Raw genomic sequence first — 22,945 nt, forward strand, 5'->3', positions numbered from 1 at the left:
TATTTTACACATGATCTAAAACAAAATGGTGACATCTACTGAATATGAATACTACATTAATACCAGCTATTATTTTATGTATTATTTGAATATTCCACATTTTTAAAAACACATGAAAAATTATTTAGAAGTTGGATTCACTTTAGTTTTTTAAGTCACATACAAAATTAATTTTAGACAGAATCCACTAACTTCCTGCCTTGAAAGTTGAAAACCTTAGCACCCACATTTCCTCCCATTTCTTCTCCCAATTTTTGTTATGTAATTTTTACACTGTCCAGGTCTGCAATACATTCCACTCTATAACTGTGATTCCATAATTCTTTAGTACTGGACCTCTTTTTTAGCTGAAGCAATCTCCTCACCATCCTCTTACTACAACTTCTCCTTGAGTCTTTACTTCTTAATTGGCTGGATTTTGCTGCTGAGTGGTTATTTTCTTGTGGAGCTCATAAATGGCTCCTTTCCCTAAATTCTCTGGTGTTTAAGAATATCTGCTTGCTAGCTTTACAGCTGAATGACATTTTGGCTGGGTATAATATCTTGGGCCATCCTTTCTTGCCTTCAGAACTTTGCAGATGCTGCTCCCCTGAATAATACGAATAGTGAATGCTATGATGGAGAAGCCCAAAGCCAGTCTGATTTTTCCTGTTTTTACGTGGTTTACTTTTCTGTTTGGAAGCCTGAAGAACTCTCAGTCACTCTCATTTTCTCTCCTCCTCCCTTTCTCTCCCTCCTTTCTTCTTTCTCTCTAATTTTTAAAGTCACAATATTATATTTTACTTAGGTAGAAATAACTAACATCCAAACAGGGTAATGTCTTTACAAAATGGACTATGTACCACTGCAATACTTTTATGGAGCTCTGGCTGCAGAAGGTCTTTCCTGAGGACTAGCATGGCTTCTGAAAACACATGATACGCCTAATGTTCAAGCCAGAGGCCTGTCTCTCTAAGCTTAAAAGAGAGGAAAGAGGGAGCCCAAATCTCTAGATGATTTAATCCCCTTCTCTTTCAAGTGACATGGAGGGTGCTCAATCTGTATCTTAATGCATTTTGCTCCTCCTAGTCAATGACAGGTCAGCTCTAGCTCAAGAGCTTGTCAAAGACACTAAGGCACTGGCAGGTCCCAATAACTTGGCGCACATGAACTGCCAAAAGATCTTACATAACAGGTTGGGACTCTTTTTACGACCCAGAGAAGCAAATACAAGTTAAGAAAAATATTGAGGCAATAAAGCATAAGAAATTCCAAGTAATAAATAAATTCTTCCGGGAGCTCAGTCCAAGATAATAGAATACTGAACAACTAGTTCTAAGACCTGGACAAGCAGATAAGCAAAGACAAACTTCAGGAATTCAGAAACAGGCGTCTTCCAGCTTTGCAGCCATCTCTCTCACAAACTCCTCCTTGCTGGCTGGTCTCATGATGACCATCATGGCACAGGGTAGATGGTCCACCATGCACAGTGGCCTGGTATTCCAATCACAGTGTCTGACCATCCAAAGACCATGGCAAAGGCTCTGTGCAGATTGAACATGACCCCAGCCAGAGGAGGCACAGAACTCCCTGAGGCTTCCCACCCAAGAATTTGTCCCTTATCCTAAAAGTTCAATAACTTGATCAAATTAGGTCTTGTTGAACAGCTATATAATCTTCCTGGAACTTCTTGTGCAATTTCAATCCGTTTGTCCTATTTGTTAGGTTCCTTTCTTCAGTAGCAGCAACTATCTTTATATTGGATCTCCTGTCTTCCATGTGTCCTTGCTTTTCTAATTATTTCAACCTATATTCGTTGGAATGTCTATAAAGCTGTCAGTGACTCAATTTTCATTCCAGTTTTTTCTGTATGTAATTTATTTACATTTCCTTAGATGTGTAATCTTCCATTTCATCTCACTGTTATCATTTTCTTGTCTGTTTTTTTTTTTAATTCAAATTCTCATTAGGTTGATGGGCAGCATCAAGCAGTTGGAAGCAATCTCCTTATTATTTTTCCTCTATGATCAGTTATCAGCATTTACGTGCTGTTTTCTTCCTCTTTATTTTCCCATCATAGGATATTTGCGTTAGCTACAACGTCATTTCTTTCATCTTGCTTGTGGTTAGATATTGCTCTCCAGACATTTGCAAAGCGTGGGTGATTTCTTAATTCTTTTTCTGCAGTATCTAAGACAACTTTACCCTTCCATCCTAGCTGTAGTGTGAGAGCTGATATTTTATGTTCTATCCACTGTTCTGAAGTCTGAGGACATGCTGGGGCTCAGACAGGGGAGTATGCAGTCTATTAGAATAAACCACCCAGACTCTGCTCTCCTTGGAAATTTTAAGTGTCCTGGGTCAAGGCATAGCCCAAATTAGAAGCAGCCCTGACTTTTGGGCAGAGACAGTCAGCCACCCAATTTCCCCTCTTTCCACCCAGCCCTCCACAGCAATAATTTCTTCTACTCTTCAATTAAGAGAGTGAAATAACAATGATCCCCACTCAGTTTGCATCTTTCCATATTTGGGGTTATTTGTAAGCGCTCTCATAACCCCCCCCTTATGGTTTCTGTGGGGCAAAAAAAAAGGTCAGTTGTATGGTTTCTGTGAGTCTGTTTTAAAGTTTACTGGATTATGTGATACTCCTTTCCTCATTTGGTTACCTGCTGCTCAATCTTTTTTTTTTCTCTTTTAGTTTTTTTTAAGACAGAGAAAGAATCTGAGTGGGTTGGGGAGGGCAGGGAGAGGGAGTGAGAGAATCTTAAGCAGGCTCCACACTCAGCGCAGAGCCCAAGGTAAGGCTCGATCCCACAACCCTGAGATCATGACCTGAGCTGAAATCAAGAGTTGGATGCTTAACTGACTTGAGCCACCCAGGTGCCCCTTTACTTTTTCTTTTTAAACTTTTTTTTTTTTTTTTTTAATTTTCTTAAAGGAAGGAAATTCAGTGATGAAGTTTCAACTGGAAATCTTAACCTAGGAGACTAAGACCATTTGTCTAAGAGGACTCTTGGGTGACATAAAATGGGGACTGTTTTTTAATGTAACTTAAAAGTTTTGGATTAACAGGGTTGTGGAAAAAATAGTAAGCTCAACTGCTGAAATACGCTTATGTAAGAGTATAAATGATGATAAAACTTATAATCTAAGTTTCAGAAATCCTTCTAAAAGGAGTCACTGTATTTTTACTTTCCATGAGTTAGTAAAAATTTATTTGAAACTACATTAATTTTCTACATGAAACACATAAAGCTGTAAAAATCATGTTTTGATCAAGTACAAGCAGAAAAAATTTTCCAAACACATGGCTCAGGAGGTATACCAGTCACATAAAAGCAAGAGGTGACATTAATATTTCCAGGAACAAATATTTGTGAGGGAAATAAATAATTCATTTACTCTCCTATTCACCTGATAAACACTTATTTGAGCACATTCAATGAGCTAAGCTCTGAGCTGAGTGAGCAAACAAGGTCTCTAACCTCAGAGAACATGTAGTGGAAAAGGCAAAAAATAAGCAAATTCAACAAGGGGCACATACAGCATTAAAAATGATGCCCACTGCTCTAAAGGAAATGAGAACTACGAAAAAGAACAGGGAGAACCTGCCAAAACTGGATGATTGGGGAAGATCTCTTGTGGTACAGTTAACTGAGATCTAACAGGTGAGAAGAAAACAGCCCTGGGGTACAACAGCAGGAAGAGTCTGGACCAAAGGGAGGAGTGAGCACAAAAGTCTTTAGAGTAAGGATGCACCCAGAGAGTTTTAGGTAAAGCTAGAAGGCTGAGGAGGCAGGAAAGGAACAAGTTGAGTCTGGGAAGGTAAGCAGAGTCAGATCAGGTAGGCCCATTAGGTCCAACGGGAAAAGCCAATGATGAGTTTTAAGAAGATAGTAAATGATATGACTTACACTTTAAAAAAATCATCCCAGTTGATATTTAAAAAATGGATTAAGAGGAATGCATGGAGGGGCTCCTGGGCGGCTCAGCTGAGCGTCTGCCTTCCGCTCAGCTCATGATCCCAGGGTCCTGGGATCGAGCCCCACATCGGGATCCCTGCTCGGTGGGGAGCCTGCTTCTCCCTCTCCTGTTCCCCCTGCTAGTGTGCTCCTCTCTCTCTCTCTCTCTCTAATAAATAAATAAAATCTTAAAAAAAAAAAAAAGAGGAATGCATGGAAACATACAGACTGCTAGGAATCTACTGCTGAAGTCTAGGTGAGCAATAATGGGAGGCTGGTCACAGAGAAAAGAATGAATATGACATGTATTTGGTGGGCTTGATGAGATTAGCATGAGGAGGTGAAGGAGAGGATCAAAATCACTCCCCAATTTTTTGCTTTGAGAGAGGATGATGCCAAATACAAGCGTAAAAATCAGAGAAATGGTAGAATACTTGACTCTCATAATATCTAAATGATAGCGGAAGGGAAAATCACTTTCACACCTTTAATTTTACCTTACTTCTCAGGGTAGTGGCACGAGAAGTAGTGAGAAGTGGTTACAGTGGGGGTAGATTTTAAAGGTAGAGCTAACAAGACCTGCTGACATACTGTAGCAGACAGCCACTGGGGTGGTGGTCTTCATGATCTCCCTTTCTGGGTATTCATACCCATGTATAATACCCTCCCAAGTGTGAGCAGGATCTATGACTTGCTACTAACCAACAAAACATGGCAAAGATGATGAGATGTCATTTCCACGACATCTGTCCTGCCAGGAGACCGATCTAAAGAGAGACTCTCCTTGTGATCTAATGAAGCAAGCAGCCACACTAGGGAAGTCAAAGTGATAAGGAACTGTGGGCGGCCTCCAGAAGTTGAGGGCAGCCTCCACTTGGACAGCCAGCAAGAAGCTGAGGCCCTCAGTCCTACAACCACAAGGAAATGGATTTTGTCAACAACTCTAGTGAGCTTGGAAGTGGACTCTTTCCCAGCTGAACCTCTAGATGAGAACCCAGGCCAGGTGACACCCTGACTGAAGAGCACCCAGTTAAGATATGCCCAGACTCCTGACCAGCAGAAACTATGAGGTAATAAGTATGTTCTGTTTGAAGCTGCTACGTTTGTGGTCATTTGTTATGCAGCAAGGGATAGCTAATTTACACAATGAAATGGGCAGTGAAAAAACAGGAAGTCAAGGATGGCTCCAAAATGTTGGGATTCAGCAAAAAGAAGTATGAACTAGTCATTAACTGAGATAGGGACATCTGGGGCAAGAACTGGCCTGGAGGAAAGATCAGTTTTGGACACGTACAGTTTAAGATACCTCTTAGACAGCCAAAAGATTGAGATGTAAAATAAAGAGGTGGCGATATGGGTTCAGGTGAAGTCTAGGATGCAGACATAAATCTGGGGGTCATCAACATAAAGACCAAGATATTACATGAGATCACCAGGAGTGTGAATATATACTCTCACAGAAGAGGACCAAGAGCTGAGCCCTGGAGTACATCATCATTCAGAAGTCAGTCAGTTGAAGAGGAACCAGCCAAAGAGGCTAAGAAAGAATAAGTAGGGGCGCCTGGGTGGCTCAGTCGACTGCCTTCGGCTCAGGTCATGATCCTGGAGTTCCAGGATCGAGTCCCGCATCGGGCTCCCTGCTCAGCGGGGAGTCTGCTTCTCCCTCTGACCCTCCTCCCTCGCGTGCTCTCTGTCTCTCATTCTCTCTCACAAATAAATGAATAAAATCTTTAAAAAAAAAAAAAAAAAAGAAAGAAAGAATAAGTAGTTGGAACAAATACCAAGAGAATATAGAATCCTGGGAGCCAACTAAAGAAAGTGTTTAAAAGTGGAGGCAGGCAGGCACCTGGGTGGCTCAGTCTGTTGAGCTTCCAACTCTTGATTTCAGCTCAGGACATGATCTCAGGTTCCTGGAATCAAGCCCCACCTGAAGCTCTGTTCGGCAAGAAGTCTGCTTGGGGATTCTCTCCCTCTCCCTGCCCCCTCAACTTGTGTGTGCACTCAAGCATTCACACACTCTCTCAAATGAATGAATAAATCTTAAAAAAAAAAAAAAAAAAGGAGGGAGGGACTAGTTATATCAAATGTTGGTGAAAAATCAAGTAAGATGAGGACCAAGAATTGAAAATTTGAAGTTCAGCTCCTTGGTCACATTAGCCACATTTCAAGCTCAATGACCATACATGGCTAGTGACATGACAGTGCCCCACTGGACAGTGATGATGTACAGAAACAGAAGACAGGATAAATGAGCATAGATGTAGGTAACAGCTAAATATGGCGGTGGGAGTTTGTGGAAATCCTCTTTGGATAACCGTTACCTTTCAAAATAGAAACAGGAAGCAAGGCCAATAGCTAAGAATGAAAACAGGAGAAAATGTGGTAGAAATTTGAAAACTGAAAAGAAATATGGCGGCTGAGCAGGAGAATGAGAGCAAGACTGAGACAAAACCAATGGATTGTGAACCCCTGTGGGAGCCAAGGATTGCTGGAGGTCACCCAACTTCTTGCATGTACATGCATGTCTTCTGCCAAATTTGGGCAATTCTCAGCCATTATTTCTTCAAATACTTTTTCAGACACTCTCTCAGCTCCTCTCTTTCTAGGACTCCTCCGGTGACAGAAATGTTAAGATTTTTTTTGTTATGGTCCACAGGTCTCTTAGGTCCTGTTCATTTTTTAAAATATTCCATTTTCTCACTGGTTCAGATTGAGGGATTTCTATTGTTCTATCTTCAAGTTCACTAACTTTTTCCTCTGTCCTCTCCATTCTGCTGTTGACCCTGTCCACTGAGATTTTTGTTTTGGTTACTGTATTTTTCAGTTCTAAAATTTCCATTTGATTCTTCCTTCTATCTTCTATTTCTTTGATGAGGCTCCATTATTCATTTGTTTCAAGTGTGTCTATAATTGCACACTAAGGCATTTTTATAATGGCTGCTTTAAAATCTTGTCAGATAATTCTAATATCTATGTCATTCTGCTGTCAGCATCTCAACTGCCTTTTTTCATTCAAGTTAAGATTTTCCTGGCTCTTCACATGAGAAATGATTTTCAATTGAAATCTGAACATTTTGGGTTTCATGGCATGAGACTCCGGATCTTACTTAAATCTACTGTTATAGCAGGCCTCCTCTGACACCCCAGTAGGGAAGAGGGAAGGCCAACTCATTACTGCTGTTACTCCCAGGTGGGGTAGAATCCAGGCTCCCCACAGGGTCTCCACTGACATCACAAGGGTGGGGGAAACCTCATTCCTGCCTGGTGGAGGAGAAAGTCCCAGTTCCCTAACTGGCCTTCAGAGATTAAGACTGTAAGCAAATAACATGCGAAAACAAAAACCAAAAGGCTAAATATTAACTAGGTTACACAAAAACCAGACTGCTGAGAAAGTCCCAGCTCCCTAATTGGTCTTTTCTAACACTGGCAGTTGGGGGATGGTTGGAGCACCTCACTAGATCCTGGCAAGAGTGAAAATCTAGACTCTACACTCAGACTTTGCTGACAGGAGTGAGGGTGGGGCCAGTTCTTTCTGTAGTGTTTGGCTGTAGTAAAGCAGTTGTTTGCGTCTAAAAGTTTTCTGTCTTGCTAAGCTGCCCCTCTCCTAGTCCTTAGGCTAGAGAGAATAGGTGGGCTTATTCATGGGGCTTTTTCGGCTTGTGCCTATTGGCATTTCCAGATTGTTGCTTTTTCCAACAACAAATCTGAGATATATGAGACAAAAGAAGACCCCTGGAATTTACCATTACCTCATTCCTTAAGTCCCGAGGTCCCTAGCCAGACTGCCTTCTCTCTATCTTTTAAGAGTTTTCTCATGTTTGCATTATATATAATGTCCAGGATTTTTAACTGTACTTACCATAAAGAATAGGGGAAAAGTGACCTTCATTTCTTTGTGATTTTTAATAATTTCCTTTTTCATATTCTATTACTAAAGGAGAATTGGGGCACCTGCGTAGCTTAGTCAGTTAAGTATGTGACTCTTGATTTCAGTTCAGGTCATGATCTTGCGGTCGTGAGACTGAGCCCCACATCAGGCTCCGCACTCAGTGAGGAGTCTGCTTCTCTCCCTCTCCCCCTGCCCCCCTGCTCCTGTGTTTGTGTGCGCCCGCACTCTCTCTCTAGAATAAAGAAATAAATCTTTAAAAAAAATAAAGGAGTATCTTATTTACTTTGTGTTCCTCCTGGTTTGTCTTCAATTCTGAAATTATTTTAAAATTCTTTCCTAACTTCTACCATCTTATTTCTGGATTTTTCTACCTCTGATTCTATTGTTCTTTCATGTCTTGCATCATTTTCTTCCTGTATTTTAGCTTGTTTGGGAATAGTAAGTTCTCACTTTCATCAGTTTTGTGAGTATATTTTTCTATTATGCTTTCACGTACAAAGGGGGGTTATTCTACCAGGTGGTCTCTTTCTTCTTTCTATGTTACTTTAACTTTTAATTTTCTATGTTATTAAAACTTGATGCTTTTCTGTTGCTCAGTTTTACATAAAACTACTTTTTCCTGAACTTGTACAGGAGAGGCCTGGGTTAGGACCATCTTCCTAATTTCTCAGCTCTCTAGCTCACTCTTCTGTTGTCAACAGTGTGGTGTTCAAAACACACAGCTTACTTGTTGAGATATCTGGCTCTGTTCCCCTCCCTGACTGTTATCTGGACACTCTTTTAACTTTTCCTCTAAGGTCCCTATCCTCTTCAATCTGAATTCTATTCCCAGCAATTTCTCCCTAGTGTGGAACTTTCTCTTGTGAAGAGACTGGCTAGTTCATTTTGAGAGCTAAAAAGGCACAAACTGCTCTAGCCCCTTCAGATCTTGCTACAGATACCTTGTGCTTACCCCCTACCAGAATACACAAATCTTTCCAATTCTGGCTGCCGTTCTCAAAGCAGCTTCTTCTAGGTATGCTGGAGCCTGTCAGCTGACCACTTACTCCACTTTGCTTACTCCTGCTCAGATGCCAACACCACACAGGTTTTCCATCTGTCAATTGTTAGCACCACCCATCTGTGTAGACACCTTCCGACCAAGTTTTGTTTCGTTACCCATGTGCTTTTTCATTTTGCTATCCTAGTTGTCTATGTGCTTTAATGACTATCTGAGGGATTCAGAAACTATGCCATTGCTGCCATAGTTTCTGAATCCCTTAAAGAACAGATGCTGGTTTTTTACAATCTTCATTAATAAAAAATGCCTAGAAAAAATTTCCAGGGCACAAAATCAGCATGAGTCTGTGTTCATAAATTTCTCCTAAAATCAATCTTCGTAAGTAAATTCATGACTCCACTGTGATACCATATAGTCTCCCTTTAAGATAAGTAACATAGGACCAGCAGACAGACCTTGAACTCTGGGTCAAGTATTAGACAATGGCATAATTTCCTCTAGCAAGCTATAAATTCAAACCATCTGATCTACAGAAATGCTAATTAAATTTATAGGTAAAGTAACCCCCAATTTATATACAGTCTAAAGCAAAATATAAGAGATGGTATCTAGAAAAGATGAATTCTTGCTTATTATAACAATGCATTCTTTGTGGCTCCCAACTTCAAAAACTAAGAATATGTCCCAAAAATTCTGGAACACTACTACTAAAATATTAACAGGGATCTTCCTCAGGTAATAGAATTACTGATGATTTCTTTTCACTTATCTCTACTTCATAAATTTTCAAAATGGAAAACTAGTAAGCTTCTTGCAAAAATGTTTAAAACAACTTACGCTAGAACCATGTTGTAATCTGAGTGGTTGAACATATATCCTCCAACAACCCACATTATATTTCCATTGACCACAGCTTTGTGAGAGGCTCTGGGGAGCTTTAGGTTTGAATATTCCTCTCGAGTCCAAAACGACTGGTTAGCTGGTACAGGAATTGAACATCCAGGACCTAATAAAACAGAATAAATTAGCTTCACAAAATGCAGCTTTAAAATTACTGCATTTCAAGTTTTAATCATATAAATGTAACAAATATCTAAAGAATAATCTTTCCTTTAGCATCTAAATATCAGACAAAACCCTTTAATTCATGCTTTCAGTTCACTCAAAGCTGGTGACCAAGGGTCATCTCCAGTAAAATTCAAAATCACATACTTTGTCATGATGATGTGACCATATCCAGGTTAGGATTTTTTAGTAATGAAATACTTGCTTAAGCAGCTCTCAGAGGAAAGAGTAGACAAAGAAATTATTAATTCAAATGAAAAACTTTAGAGTTAAAATGTAAGGACTAGCCCCGGGAGTAATAATACAACCCACCCCATTCCTGGAAAATCAAGAAACTCCATTCTTGGGGGGTGTGGCTCCGCTGCAACCTGTGCCCAGAGGCAGGTCCTCAAACACTTCAATTACTTAACTCGTTGACATCGGCCAAAGCACACAAATGAAAGCATTTAAACAAGCACATTTCCTTTCAAAATAAAAGTACTCTGAAGAAAAGGGTAAATGTATAAAGAAAATTACTAAATCAGTAACAGGTATTATCACACAACCCTTAAAGAATTTGCTAAAGTTTCTCTGATAACCCCTCTATCTGCAGATAATTCCACTCGCTGTTTTAGGATTCTATTGTATAATCGACCCCAATTTTTTCCGAATTTACTGAAAGTTTCTGAGAGATACTATCATTGTTAGTTCTCGTCCCGCCTCCTAGGCTTGGTTCTCTGCTATGTTTTCTTGAGGCTGAGACCAAGTCCTCCAATTTTCATGAATGAATTGCAAAGAATATGAAACCCCTCCACAATTCTAAAGAGACCACAACCACACATCTATGAAATGGAAAGATTTTTAAGAATCTGAACCAGGAGACGCAAAAACTTCAATGCTACCTGATATCGGATTAACATAAGTGGTACATATGCAAGGAATGAAGTCAATGTACAATTTACTGAACTAGGAAGATGCTGTAAATTGAAGAAAAACAAAGATAAAAGAAGCTCCTACCCTGCCACTCGGGGAAGCAGGAGCATCCTCTGACATCACTCGAATTGCAAACGCCTCGATCAGGAAAACCACAGTCATGGACACAGTGAGGAATGTCGCATGCTTCCCCTTTCCAGTTTTCCGAACACTCACACTGGACAGTGTTGCTGCTATTACTGCTCTTACATTCTCCTCGGCCTGAGCAGTTGTTCGGACACATGTCAAAACTATAAAAACAGTGGCAGAGAATGAAATCAACACAAAGCAACACTTCAATTAATTTAGCAGAACTTTCACCTACACAAGGTTTAAGAGACTCTCACTGGCTTTCCAGTGCATTCACAAGCATAATGGCAGTACTTACCAGTTGGCCTAAATGGGATCACTCAACACTGCATAGGCAGGTAATGAAATCAAATCCAACCCTGCTGGATTCTCATAAGGGGAGACAAGTTAAAAAACTTAAAGGGAGAAGAAATTCTTGCAAAATGTCCAGGCTTAGCTTCTCAAGGGTGGGATGACTATGCTGTTCTTGGTGGCCCCACCAGTGATGAGCATTAGAAAACTGTCAGATGAGGAGCACCTGAGTGGCTCAGTCAGTTAAGCATCTGCATTCGGCTCAGGTTATGATCTCAGGGTCCTGGGATTTCACCCCATGTCGGGCTCCCTGTTCAGTGGGGAGTCTGCCTCTCCCTCTCCCTCTGCCCCTCCCTCTGCTCATGCTCACTTGCTCTCTCTCTCTCTCTCTCAAATAAATAACAATTAAAAGAAAAAAGAAAAAAAGAAAATTGTCAAATGCAAGCTTGCAAGTTTGGAGGAAGAGGATAATACAAAGTGCTAACAATATATCACCCATCCTGGGGCACCTGGGTGGCTCAGATGGTTAAGCGTCTGCCTTCGGCTCAGGTCATGATCCCAGGGTCCTGGGATTGAGCCCCTCATCGGGCTTCCTGTTCAGCGGGGGGCCTGCTTCTCCCCTTCCCTCTACTTCTCCCCCTGATCATATTCTCTCTCTCTCTCTCTCTCTCTGTATCTCTGTATCTTGAATGAATAAAAAAAAAAAACTTTAAAAAATATATATATTACCCATCCTCATGGTGTGTATACCTCTGGACAGTCTCTGAAAGTTCAGAGAATTAAAGATTATTGCCCAGATTGGTGTATTTAAAATTCCTCAGTAAGTTTATCTACTCATGTCAGATGGAAGAAAAGGGAGGACCAGTTTAACTCAATAGTTTAACTAATGTGTCGCATAATAACATGACTTAAGATAGTGACAGCACTCTGAGAAGACATAATTCAGATTTTTAAAGGGGGGAGCAATAACCGAACTATCAGGATACTTCTAAGAGTGTAGATGGTTTCTTCTAAGGCCTATGAAGAAAACTAAAAAGAAATTTTGTAGCAAAGCATGTCAAAAAATCAGGAATCAGTTATTAAAAACAAGCTAATTACTGTTCACACCTACACCCAAATATCAGTTTATGACACTATAAATATTTATATACAGTATTTTTATAATCTATGTAATTAGAATGTAAGAAATGTGTATACCTACTTTTCAAGCCCCAGTAAGCAGAATAAGTACACAAAGTATTTGGCTAAAAAAGCTGAATGACATTCTTATAGGCCTCTAAAAAGTGGTGTCTACTGTCTCTATAATAATACAAACACAGAAGAGAAGCTTCAATTTCATCTTTATTAAGAAAAAGGCCTTTGCAAGACAACAGTTTATAAAAACTAAAGTTTAAATCGCAGATTGGACTTGTTACGGTAAAATGGCTACAATAACCCACTTTGTTTTTATAAAAGGCCTAGAATAAAACTGTAGTAAAGCATTGCCATGATGTGCTCACCCTTATGCCTCACATCAAAAATATGTCAAATTATAATTTCCTACTGACACACTTATTAACTGTATACGAGAGAACGGCAAACAAACAAAACTTAATGTTACTGAAAAAGGAAGAGGAGGCAGTAACCCTTAGCACCTTCTAAGCTGAAGGAGGGCAAATATTGCAACTTCCCCTGCCCCTCAACTTCTCCACTCCAGTGCCCTCAGGCATACGTTTACTTCATGTGCCAAAAATTAATTACGAGCACTTTTTAAAGTTACATAAAATCTCAAAACACAAAAATCATTTTTGAATCTCTGAAAAATGAAAGTGGCAGGTAATACATCAAAACATCTGCTTGTATGTCTAAATTGGAGTAATGAGAAAATTAGTCTTATATTAAAATGTGACTGGGAAGTAAGATGAAGAGCCAATTTGTGTGAAAATAAAATATAACTATTTTTTTCTTCTTTGAAAAGAAAATTTGGCAACACTGAAGTAGCTTTGGGTACTACTCTCAAGGGTCCCCCAGCTGAGGTCGGCCCAAAGCTAGGATTCATGCAACCTGAGGACACCTGGAAAATGATAACAATGTTTTATGTATGTCTTTCTGGACATTCTTCTGGGAATAAAGAACATTGTTTTATTTGGCTTTTCAAAGGGTCTAAAAGCCCCGAAATGGTTTAGGGCTCCTTTTTAAAGAACAGAGATCTTGTAACCAAGAAGCTGGTAAAATTTAGGATAACCTCAACATTCCTCCACTTAACAAATAAATACTAATTATGGTCTCCAGAAGAGATCAAGGCCTCCCCTACACCAATCAGGGTAAGAATAACATGAATTTCGGGGTGCCTGGGTGGCTCAGTCGTTAAGCGTCTGCCTTCGGCTCAGGTCATGATCCCAGGGTCCTGGGATGGAGCCCCGCATCGGGGTCCCTGCTCGGCGGGAAGCCTGCTTCTCCCACTCCCCCTGCTTGTGTTCCCTCTCTAGCTGTGTCTCTCTCTGTCAAATAAATAAATAAAATCTTTAAAAATAAATTAAAAAAAAAAAAAGAATAACACGCATTTCTTGGGAAGATAATGGCCACAGAGCTAGCAGAGCTTCCCAGGGTTGGGGCATAGGGCTTCCGGTGTCAAGGGGTACTTGAATTGCCCTCTCTCTAGGGGTGCTCCCTTCCTGGAGTTTCTCTTCTCCCCCAAGGCTGCTACAATGAGGGGCCTTGCAAGAGGGAAAACTGTGCCTAAGAACCTATAGGGAGGGGCACCTGGGTGGCTCAGATGGTTGAGCGTCTGTCTTCGGCTCAGGTCATGATATCCAGGTCCTGGGATCGAGCGTCCAGCTCTCAGCTCAGCGGGGAGCCTGCTTCTCCCTCTCCTTCTGCCTCTCCCCCTGCTTGTGCTGTCTCTATCTCAAATGAATAAATAAAATCTTAAAAAAAAAAAAAAAAAAGGATCTGTAGGGAGCCCAGAATGGGGCCTAGATGAATGGCTAGGGCAATGCTCCTCAGAGTATGGATCATGGACAGGCGGCAGCAGCATCATCCAGGAGCTTATCAGAAATTTGGATTCTCAGGCCCCAGCTCTGTCAAACTATGGTCTCTGGAGAAGGGCCAGGGATCCGTGTCTTGACAAGCCCCTCCAGGAGATCCCTGTGCATGTGAAGTTTGAAAAGTACTGGCCTAAACCTCTCCCTTCCCCTTCAGAGCTGAACTTCTTCCCAGAGTGTCCCACTCTCGATGCTGTGACTTTCTAACCTTCCATTCTGAACTATGTCCCTTGTAGGCCCCTGCCTCCACCCTCCCCAGCTAGGGTCACCTAGGGCACGCTCTGCTTACTCAACCTCATAGCTGTCAGTTCCCTCCTTAAGACTTTCTTTTCCAAGCTTCTGTGACAACTCAGGCCCCTGGCATTCCTCTGCCCTTTAGCTGCCTCTATGGCCCCTACCCTCCATGTGCACACGCCCCATAAGCCAGTCACTGTCCATGTGCCAATGATTCCCAGAGGATATCCCTAGCCCTGACAGCTCTTCTGGGCCCTGGATCTGAATACCAATGTCCTGCTTAGACATCTCACATGTACCCAACCAGACTCATCAGTCTTTCCCCTCAACCAGCCTTTATGCCTGCCTGGCTCACTAAAAATCACCTTGCTAGTACTGACATGCTGCCCAGGCTGCCAAGTCACAAACCAAGGGCACCTGAAAAGCTAAATCAGCAAACCAAGCAAGACAGAGATGGCTCTAGATAGGCCTGAAAGAATCTGGAGACCCTGAGAAAACTGGCAGAAAAGGAATCCAGCATAAAGGTTATACAGGGAGCTTACTGCTTCTGCCAGGAGTTGGCAAACTTATTCTGTAAAAAAACCAAATAATATCTTAGGCTCTGTGGGCCACAGAAGCTCTTTATCAGAGACCTCTTGCTTAGGGCACTTTATGGATTTAACTACTTATGAAAACAAACATTTCTTAAGAGGAAAAAATGCAAAGACAAAAGTTAGGCTCTCTCCTGTCACGACAAATTCCCAAAGCTGTCTGGGTCTGTTTGTCTACATTTCCGTTGTAACCTCAACTAAGTCCTCATCAGTGGGCCAACCACTGAGTACATGAAAACTACTAGGATCTGTTAAACTGCACTTAGCAAGAAACCCCAATGTCTTCATCCATTAGCAGAAAAATGCCCCTTTTCTGGGAGAAGCTCAAAAGCAGTTAAGACCTGGGTTGAAATTGTGGTCCCAGCACTATGACAATGTATTTTACCACTTCCCACCAGTTTCCTCAATTATAGAACAAGTGAAAACACAGTGCCCGTACCCCACGGAGTTTTTAAAAGAACTTGAAATGAGAAAACCCATGCATACTGCTTATTGCAATGCCTGGCACACGGGCAGCCCTCAGTATATGGTAGTCATTCTTACTGTTAAAACAAATACAGTCTTGGAATAAAGTCACAAAGATTAGACTTAAATATCTTACTTGTAAGTGATATTAAATCCAGTCAAATTATAAGCAGCATCACTAAAAAAATGCAGCAGGGCATAACCTGATGTGGCAACGACCTCAGGGACAGTCTCGTTGCCATCTCTCTCGGGAACGATGAGACCGCTGAAACGAAAACACATTTCTTACAAAGGGAAGCATGGTCACCAGGCACGGCACATGGCAGCACACAAATTCAAAACTGGAGTTCATCCTTAGAATTTGAAAAAACACTTTCAGGAAGAGGGGCAAATTCTTGTGATAAATGCATCACGCCACCCAATTAGTTCTGGATCCAGTTCTGAATCCTCTGAGGAATAGATGTGAATCTTTCGCTAGGCTCTCCATCCTGGGTAATATTTCTAATGACATTTGCACTCAATGGCCCTATTCTTCTTCTTCTTCTTTTTTTTTTGTATATAAAACTATTTATGTTGCTTCTTCGAAAAACTGAGTAAACCTTCAAAATCACAGCAAGTAACAAACCTTATGAGTTGATGAATGCCAAATATAAACTACTCAAAAGCATGAAAAGTAAAAATATAAATAAATAAACTTGATAAGCACCCACAATCCTAACACTTCTCATTCTGATGTACTTTCTTTGCCTAATTGATACCATGTAACATCTTATATTCTATTTTACAAGAAATACACCATAAGCATTTCCCCTCTCATTCAGAGTCCAACACACAATGTATTTGCTAGGTGTCTAGAGAGCATTAAAAATTATCAAGTCAAAGGGTCTAAATGATGGCTTTAAGGCTCTTGATCCATAAAACCAACTTGCTTTCCAGAAGCAATATGCTAACTTGAAATCTCATCAATATGAGAATGGACGGCGCCTGGGTGGTTTAGATGGTTAAGCATCTGCCTTTGGCTCAGGTCATGATCCCAGGGTCCTGGGATCGAGTCCTGCATCAGGCTCCCTGCTCGGAAGAGGGCCTCCTTCTTCCTCTCCCTCTGCTCCCCCTGCTTGTGCTCTTTTGCTCTCTGTCAAATAAATAAATAAAATCTTTAAAAAAAAAAAAAAGAGAGAATGGAAAGGTCCAACCTACCTCACTTGACAATAGGAAGTATTGACTACCAGCCCTATTTTAGCTTTGGTAATTTAGTAAATGAAAAGTAATTCTTTTTTTTTTTAACTTTAATTTTATTATATTAGTCACCATACATCATTAGTTTTTGATGTTGTGTTCCACGATTCATTGTTTGTGTATAACACCCAGTGCTCCATGCAATACATGCCCTCCTTAATACCCATCACCATGCTAGCCTATCCCCCCACCCCCTTCCCCTCTAAAACCCTCAGTTTGTTTCTCAGATTCCATAGTCTCTCATGGTTCGTCTCCCCCTCCGATATCCCCCCCTTCATTTTTCCCTTCCTACTATCTTGTTTCAGAGGTACAGGTCTGTGATTCATCAGTCTTACACAATTCACAGCACTCACCATAGCACATACCCTCCCCAATGACTATCACCCAGCCACCCCATCCCTCCCACCCCCCACCACTCCAGCAACCCTAAGTTTGTTTCCTGAGATTAAGAATTTCTCGTATCAGTGAGATCATATGATATTTGTCTTTCTCTGATTGACTTATTTCGCTTAGTATAATACCCTCTAGTTCTATCCATGTCATTGCAAATGGCAAGATTTCGGGGGTTTTTTTGATGACTGCATAATATTCCATTGTATATATATACACACCATATCTTCCTTATCCATTCATCTGTTGATGGACATCTTGGCTCTTTCCATAGTTTGGCTATTGTGGACATTGCTGCTATAAACAAGTAATTCTTTTATACTGTGGTTTTGAGTTTCTTTTACACTCCTGAGGTTAATCATTTTACTTACTTACCTATTTGCTTACCTTCTGCATTTCTTCATATGTGCACATCCTTTGCCCAATTATCAATTCACTATCACCACCACCACCATGTTCAGTGAAAACCTGAATTTACCAGGCCCTATGCAATCTGCTCCACACACACAACCCCACCCAATGAACAAACATCTCATCTATTACTCTCTTCGCTTCACTCACTCAACCCCAGCCACACTGGCCTCCTTGCTTTCCTACAGCACACATCACGTAAGCTCCCCACTCAGGGCCTATGACAATCTTCAGTGGTCATTCACTGTGACCTAGCAATTCTAAGTTCTTTGTAGAACTAACACTTGTTCATGTATAAAAGACAAATATACAACAATCCTCACTGCAGCACTATTCAAAATGGCACAGGTTGAAAACCACCTAGGGGCAGGCTCAGTTGGCAGGCCATGTGACTCTTGATCTAGGGGTCATGAGTTCAAGCCCCACGTTGAGCATAGTGATTACCTAATTAAAAAAGGAGGAGGAGGGGCGCCTGGGTGGCTCAGTCGTTAAAGCATCTGCCTTCAGCTCAGGTCATGATCCCAGGGTCCTGGGATCGAACCCCACACAGGAAGCCTGCTTCTCCCTCTCCCACTCCCCCCTGCTTGTGTTCCCTCTCTCGCTGTGTCTCTCTCTGTCAAATAAATAAATAGAATCTTAAAAAAAAAAAAAAAAAAGGAGGAGGAGGAGGAAGGGGAAGAAGAAGACCACCTAAATGCTCATCTGCAGGGTGTCAGATGAATGAATCATTCCTTATCTGTAAGTCTGCAGAACCCAACAAGGAGCTCATCAAGGCATTCTGATAAGTAGGGGAAAAAACAAGCTGGAAAACAACGGGCCTAGTGTATGTGTACATTTACACATATTTAGATAAGTGCATATAAAAATAATGAAATTGAAGAATACAGAAGCGAGATAAAAGAAGGAGGGGCCGGGATTTTCATTCAATAAGACTTTTAAATATAAAGACAGAATTCTAGGAACTCAAGAACTCCAAAGGTGCTCCGGGATTTACAAAACAGTGAAGCATTTTGCATCATGTAGTCAACTAACCAATATTTACCAATGCTGCAGGTGAGGCACTGATCTAGGTATCAGAAACACAGCAGTGAAGAACACCCTGCCTCCACGGAATTCACCTTAGAGAAACGACTAGATATACCTAGATATACCCCCTGCCCCGACACACAGGTGTGTATATGTAGCACCAGGCAGAGGTAAATGCTATGGAAAGAAAAAAACAGGGGCGCCTGGGTGGCTCAGTCGTTAAGCGTCTGCCTTCGGCTCAGGTCATGATCCCAGGGTCCTGGGATCGAGCCCCGCATTGGGTTTCCTGCTCCACGGGAAGCCTGCTTCTCCCTCTCCCACTCCCCCTGCTTGTGTTCCCTCTCTAGCTGTGTCTCTCTCTGTCAAACAAATAAATAAAATCTTAAAAAAAAAAAAAAAAAAAAAAAACAGCGAAAGAACAAAAGGTGCTACTTTAGAAAGGGACAGCTAAGGAAGGCCTCTTGGGAAAGGTGACCTTTGATTAGAGACCTATATGAAGTTTTCAACCATCATCATCATGCTTTCATCAATTTTATGTACCAGAACCCCCTGAAACGCTGAACAGGGAAGTACCTGTAAGAGGGCCACCTCAAAACAGGTACGTTGCAAGTAATCTTCTCATAAGAAACACCTGCCCAGGAATGACTGGGGGCTTCAGTCACATGTGGAAGACCCGCACTCTTCTCCTAGCATGACCTTCAGGACCAGAGATGGGAACGTTGATCCTCACTCCACATGCCTGGGCACGTCATGGACATCTGGGAACCTCAGTGTCCTCCAATGCACACGGGCAGAAATCCTACCTGCCCCACAGCAATATAATGAGAAGCAAACTATTACAGCACGTGAAGTGCTGAAACACTGCCTCACACTAGTAGGTGCTCAGTAAGCGATGGCTCATGGTATTTATTATTCATATGGTAGGGACATTTAAGGGTGCAAGAACGGGCGGAGGGAGGAAGGACAGAGTCACGGCAGGGGTGGGAGGGCCGTCTGCACCAGATGACCATGATGCTGGAGAAAGGGGGTCAGCTTCCCCACTGTCAGAGAGACTCGGGCATTGGCTTCCTTTCACTTTGAAAACTTGACATTGTGACAGCTTTGGAATGTGCCACTTTCTCCCAGTGAAAATAAAACAACCGGTTTATGACAAAAATAAACTTCTACAGTAAATGAATACAAACACAGCCTTACCCCAGCACGCAAGGCAGTGGAAAGTGTGTGGGTGAGAAAGCGATGCTGCAGGCGTGCCATTCAACTGTCACCCTGAGCCGCCTCCCACCGCCCTCCCCATCTCCTGTCCCCAGGTAGATAAATACAGGCAGCCACAGCTTAGGTGGCAGCCACTCGTTCAACCTGAGCAAACCAAGAACTGCCCTGGGGTTCTGTATAATCTTCTACTTTAAACCATTGGTAAGAACCATTTTTGAAAATCGCTGTTCAAAAATATTTTCTTAATTCATTAGAACCGTGCCAGGCAGACATGGGCTCTCTGAACACACCTGGGGCACACCCTGCCTTCACCAACTACACCAGCCGAGTTTCCTAGTGATCCTAGGTTTGACACACCTGTCTCCCTGCAAGACTAGATGCCCCTCAAGGGCAGGGAGATGTGCAAGGGAAGCCAGGTTCTTAAAGTCAGGGGTCAGAGGCTGGTGACGGGGCTAGGCAGGGTCTGTACTTCTGCCTGGTGAAGGAAGGTCCACGAACCTGTGAGGTGCCTGCCTTTGACTGCTTCTGTGTGTGCCGTGGTCTGACCACGGCGTCAACTGGGTCAGCTGAGTGCTGGACAACTGCCAGACTCCTGCTTCCACAAAGCTCTTCTAACAGCTCTTCATCATGGTCTAAACAATTGCCTTATCAATATATGACTCCCTACCCCGACCCCAGAAAAAACAACCAACTCTAAAAGGAATAATGCTCTGATGAAGAAAGTTCTCAGAAAGGAAAACCATTCTCCCCACTCCATCACCACTACCATCTCTGCATCCCCAACAGATCCTCGCAGAGGAGCTACTCCACAAAGGGGCTACATTTACACATTTGTTGAACTGGATGCACCACAAGATCAAAATGTGGTAGAGCTGGAAGAATCCTGCTCTGGCGGTTCTCAGATTTGTCTGCTAATGGAACTTGATCTGATACACCAATTTTATTCAGAACTTCAATATGTAAAAGGTAAATGTGATCAACCAGTTCAGAATCAAATGGAACTTCGCAGTCTGCAACACACTCAGAGGAAACACGGTACAACACTGGGACTTGAGGCAGAAGCTGAGGACTAGAGCACTTACATGACCTGTCCGAGTTGACACGGGGACTTGGGCAGAACTGACATACACAGTCCCCTCCTTCTAAATCCCACGGGGTTCTTTTCTCATTAGCTGGGCTGTGTGTCAGCAGGCTCTCACCACTCTGCCCTCCCTCCCCCTCAACCCGCACATCACCACTGGGTTGATTCTTCCCTCTAAAGCTCTCCTGATCCAGCAGCACTCCTCAGCCCCCATCTCGTGACGGCGCCCTTAGGCTTCAACGGTGGTTTTCAAGGTGTTCTGCACGTCACTGCTTTTAGGGGTTTTGTATTTCAGGCAAATTTCAATTTTTAGACACAGATTTTCTGTCATTTTAGAAATTTCACACTAAATATAAGTTTAAATTTTAAAATAATCAATGTGTTAATTTATATTATCAGTTAGCCAGCTCTTTTAGAGAGACATAAAAACCTTCCTGATACTTGTACATCTACTTTGGCTTCTCTCAGAAGTCACGGACTAGAAAAATTATACCCTCCTGCCTGCTTTGTTGTTGGTGTTGCTTCACAATTGTGCTCATCAAATACACAGTCCAGGGGAGCCACACGGTGATGCACCTGCTTGGCTGATGTTCCCACAAGGGCCACTGGCAAGCTGAGTCATAGTGCCTGGCACACAATAGGGACTCCCTGAATCTCGATTCATGAACTCAGTGTCAGGTGAACCCCCAGCAAGTATTACCATGATAACATCTTAATATAGACAGTTTTCAAGCTTGTGTTGAAGTCTGGGGTGCCTCTTGCCATAACCCAAGGTATGTTTCAAATTCTGGCATAAAAATATGTACACCCCACACTTGGACAATGACATTTTACTGCTTAGCATGGCCTATCTACCCTGTTCTTTGGCTCCATTAGCGAACCTCTGAAACCCAGAAGATGACCTTGGTTCTCAGTTCAAAGATATGCTGGAGAGAATTCTAAGCCAAAGGAAGTGGAAAAATATAAGGGCACATTAGTCCCTGATTTCCTGTGTCCTTGGGCTGCTCGTGTACTGTTTATTCTCTGTTACCTCCTCACTGACATGAAAGAGCAACTACACTAGCCCCATGTGAGGAATAAAAACAAATATTTGTTGAATTGATTTCTTTTTAAAGTCAGGGAACAGGGCGCCTGGGTGGCTCAGTTGTTAAGCATCTCCCTGCAGCTCAGGTCATGGTCCCAGGGTCCTGGGATCGAGCCCCGCATCGGCCTCTCTGCTCAGCAGGAAGCCTCCTTCTCCCTCTCCCACTCCCCCTGCTTGTGTTCCCTCTCTCGCTGTGTCTGTCAAATAAATAAATAATCTTTTAAATAAATAAATAAATAAATAAAAATAAAGTCAGGGAAAGAAAATGTCTGAGAGAAAGAAATCCAGAAAGTCAGCTGCAGATGAAAAACTGACAGCTATGGCTCTCTAAGGGGATGTACATTTTAGAAAAATGTATTTTATAAATCCTCTATCAAGGAAAAGGAAGAAAAATGGATGGTTTTGAATTCCCATGTACTCAAAAACATAATAAGCAACACAGCTACTTATTGTTAATAAAAACGAAAATGCCAAAACAATAGAGAACACTCCATATATTTAGTGTTAAGCTGTTTCGTTTAACTACTAATAGAGAATACACTTGCTAAAAAAAATACATAATTGGTATTTTCCTCATTTTCCCCAGGCTACTCTTCATTTTCTGTGTATTCTTCCAAAAAGTTTCCCTCACCCATATTAATGCATACACACACACACACACACCCACACACACACACACAAACTAGATCTGGATTCAACAAATAACTCCTGAAGGCCTATGCGGTGAGGAACACAAGGATCAAGGTTCACGATTTAAATTTCTCACAGAAATAATATCCAATATACTACTCACAAAACATTTTTTAAATATAAACTTGATACTACTACCACGATTTTATAGCTCAGGAAACTGAAACAAGGGGTCCAGTACTCGGCCCAGAAACTTACCCAGTGGCTACAGGAAACCAAGTCAGGCCTAGCGCACAAGTGACAGAGGACTCCAGAACTAGTACCCTCTCCGTGAAA

At 41.9% G+C, this 22,945-nt stretch overlaps 1 protein-coding gene across 2 annotated transcripts in view; it reads right to left on the reverse strand.

The window, feature by feature from the left end:
- ATRN (attractin) overlaps positions 1 to 22,945 on the reverse strand; it is a 156,758-nt gene that overhangs the window by 89,247 nt on the left and 44,566 nt on the right. For both annotated transcript variants that reach the window (XM_045885482.3, XM_045885483.3), the window contains exons 4-6: positions 15,676 to 15,804; positions 10,892 to 11,097; positions 9,668 to 9,836 (exon numbers count right to left, since the gene is read on the reverse strand). In XM_045885482.3, coding sequence (XP_045741438.1) covers positions 9,668 to 9,836; positions 10,892 to 11,097; positions 15,676 to 15,804 — 504 coding nt within the window. The remainder of the gene's footprint in view (positions 1 to 9,667; positions 9,837 to 10,891; positions 11,098 to 15,675; positions 15,805 to 22,945) is intronic.

Source organism: Mirounga angustirostris, unplaced genomic scaffold (assembly GCF_029215605.1).
Source record: "Mirounga angustirostris isolate CCGP_5_RB_7025 unplaced genomic scaffold, mMirAng1.0.hap1 SCAF_10, whole genome shotgun sequence".
In the NCBI taxonomy this organism is placed as follows: Eukaryota; Metazoa; Chordata; class Mammalia; order Carnivora; family Phocidae; genus Mirounga; species Mirounga angustirostris.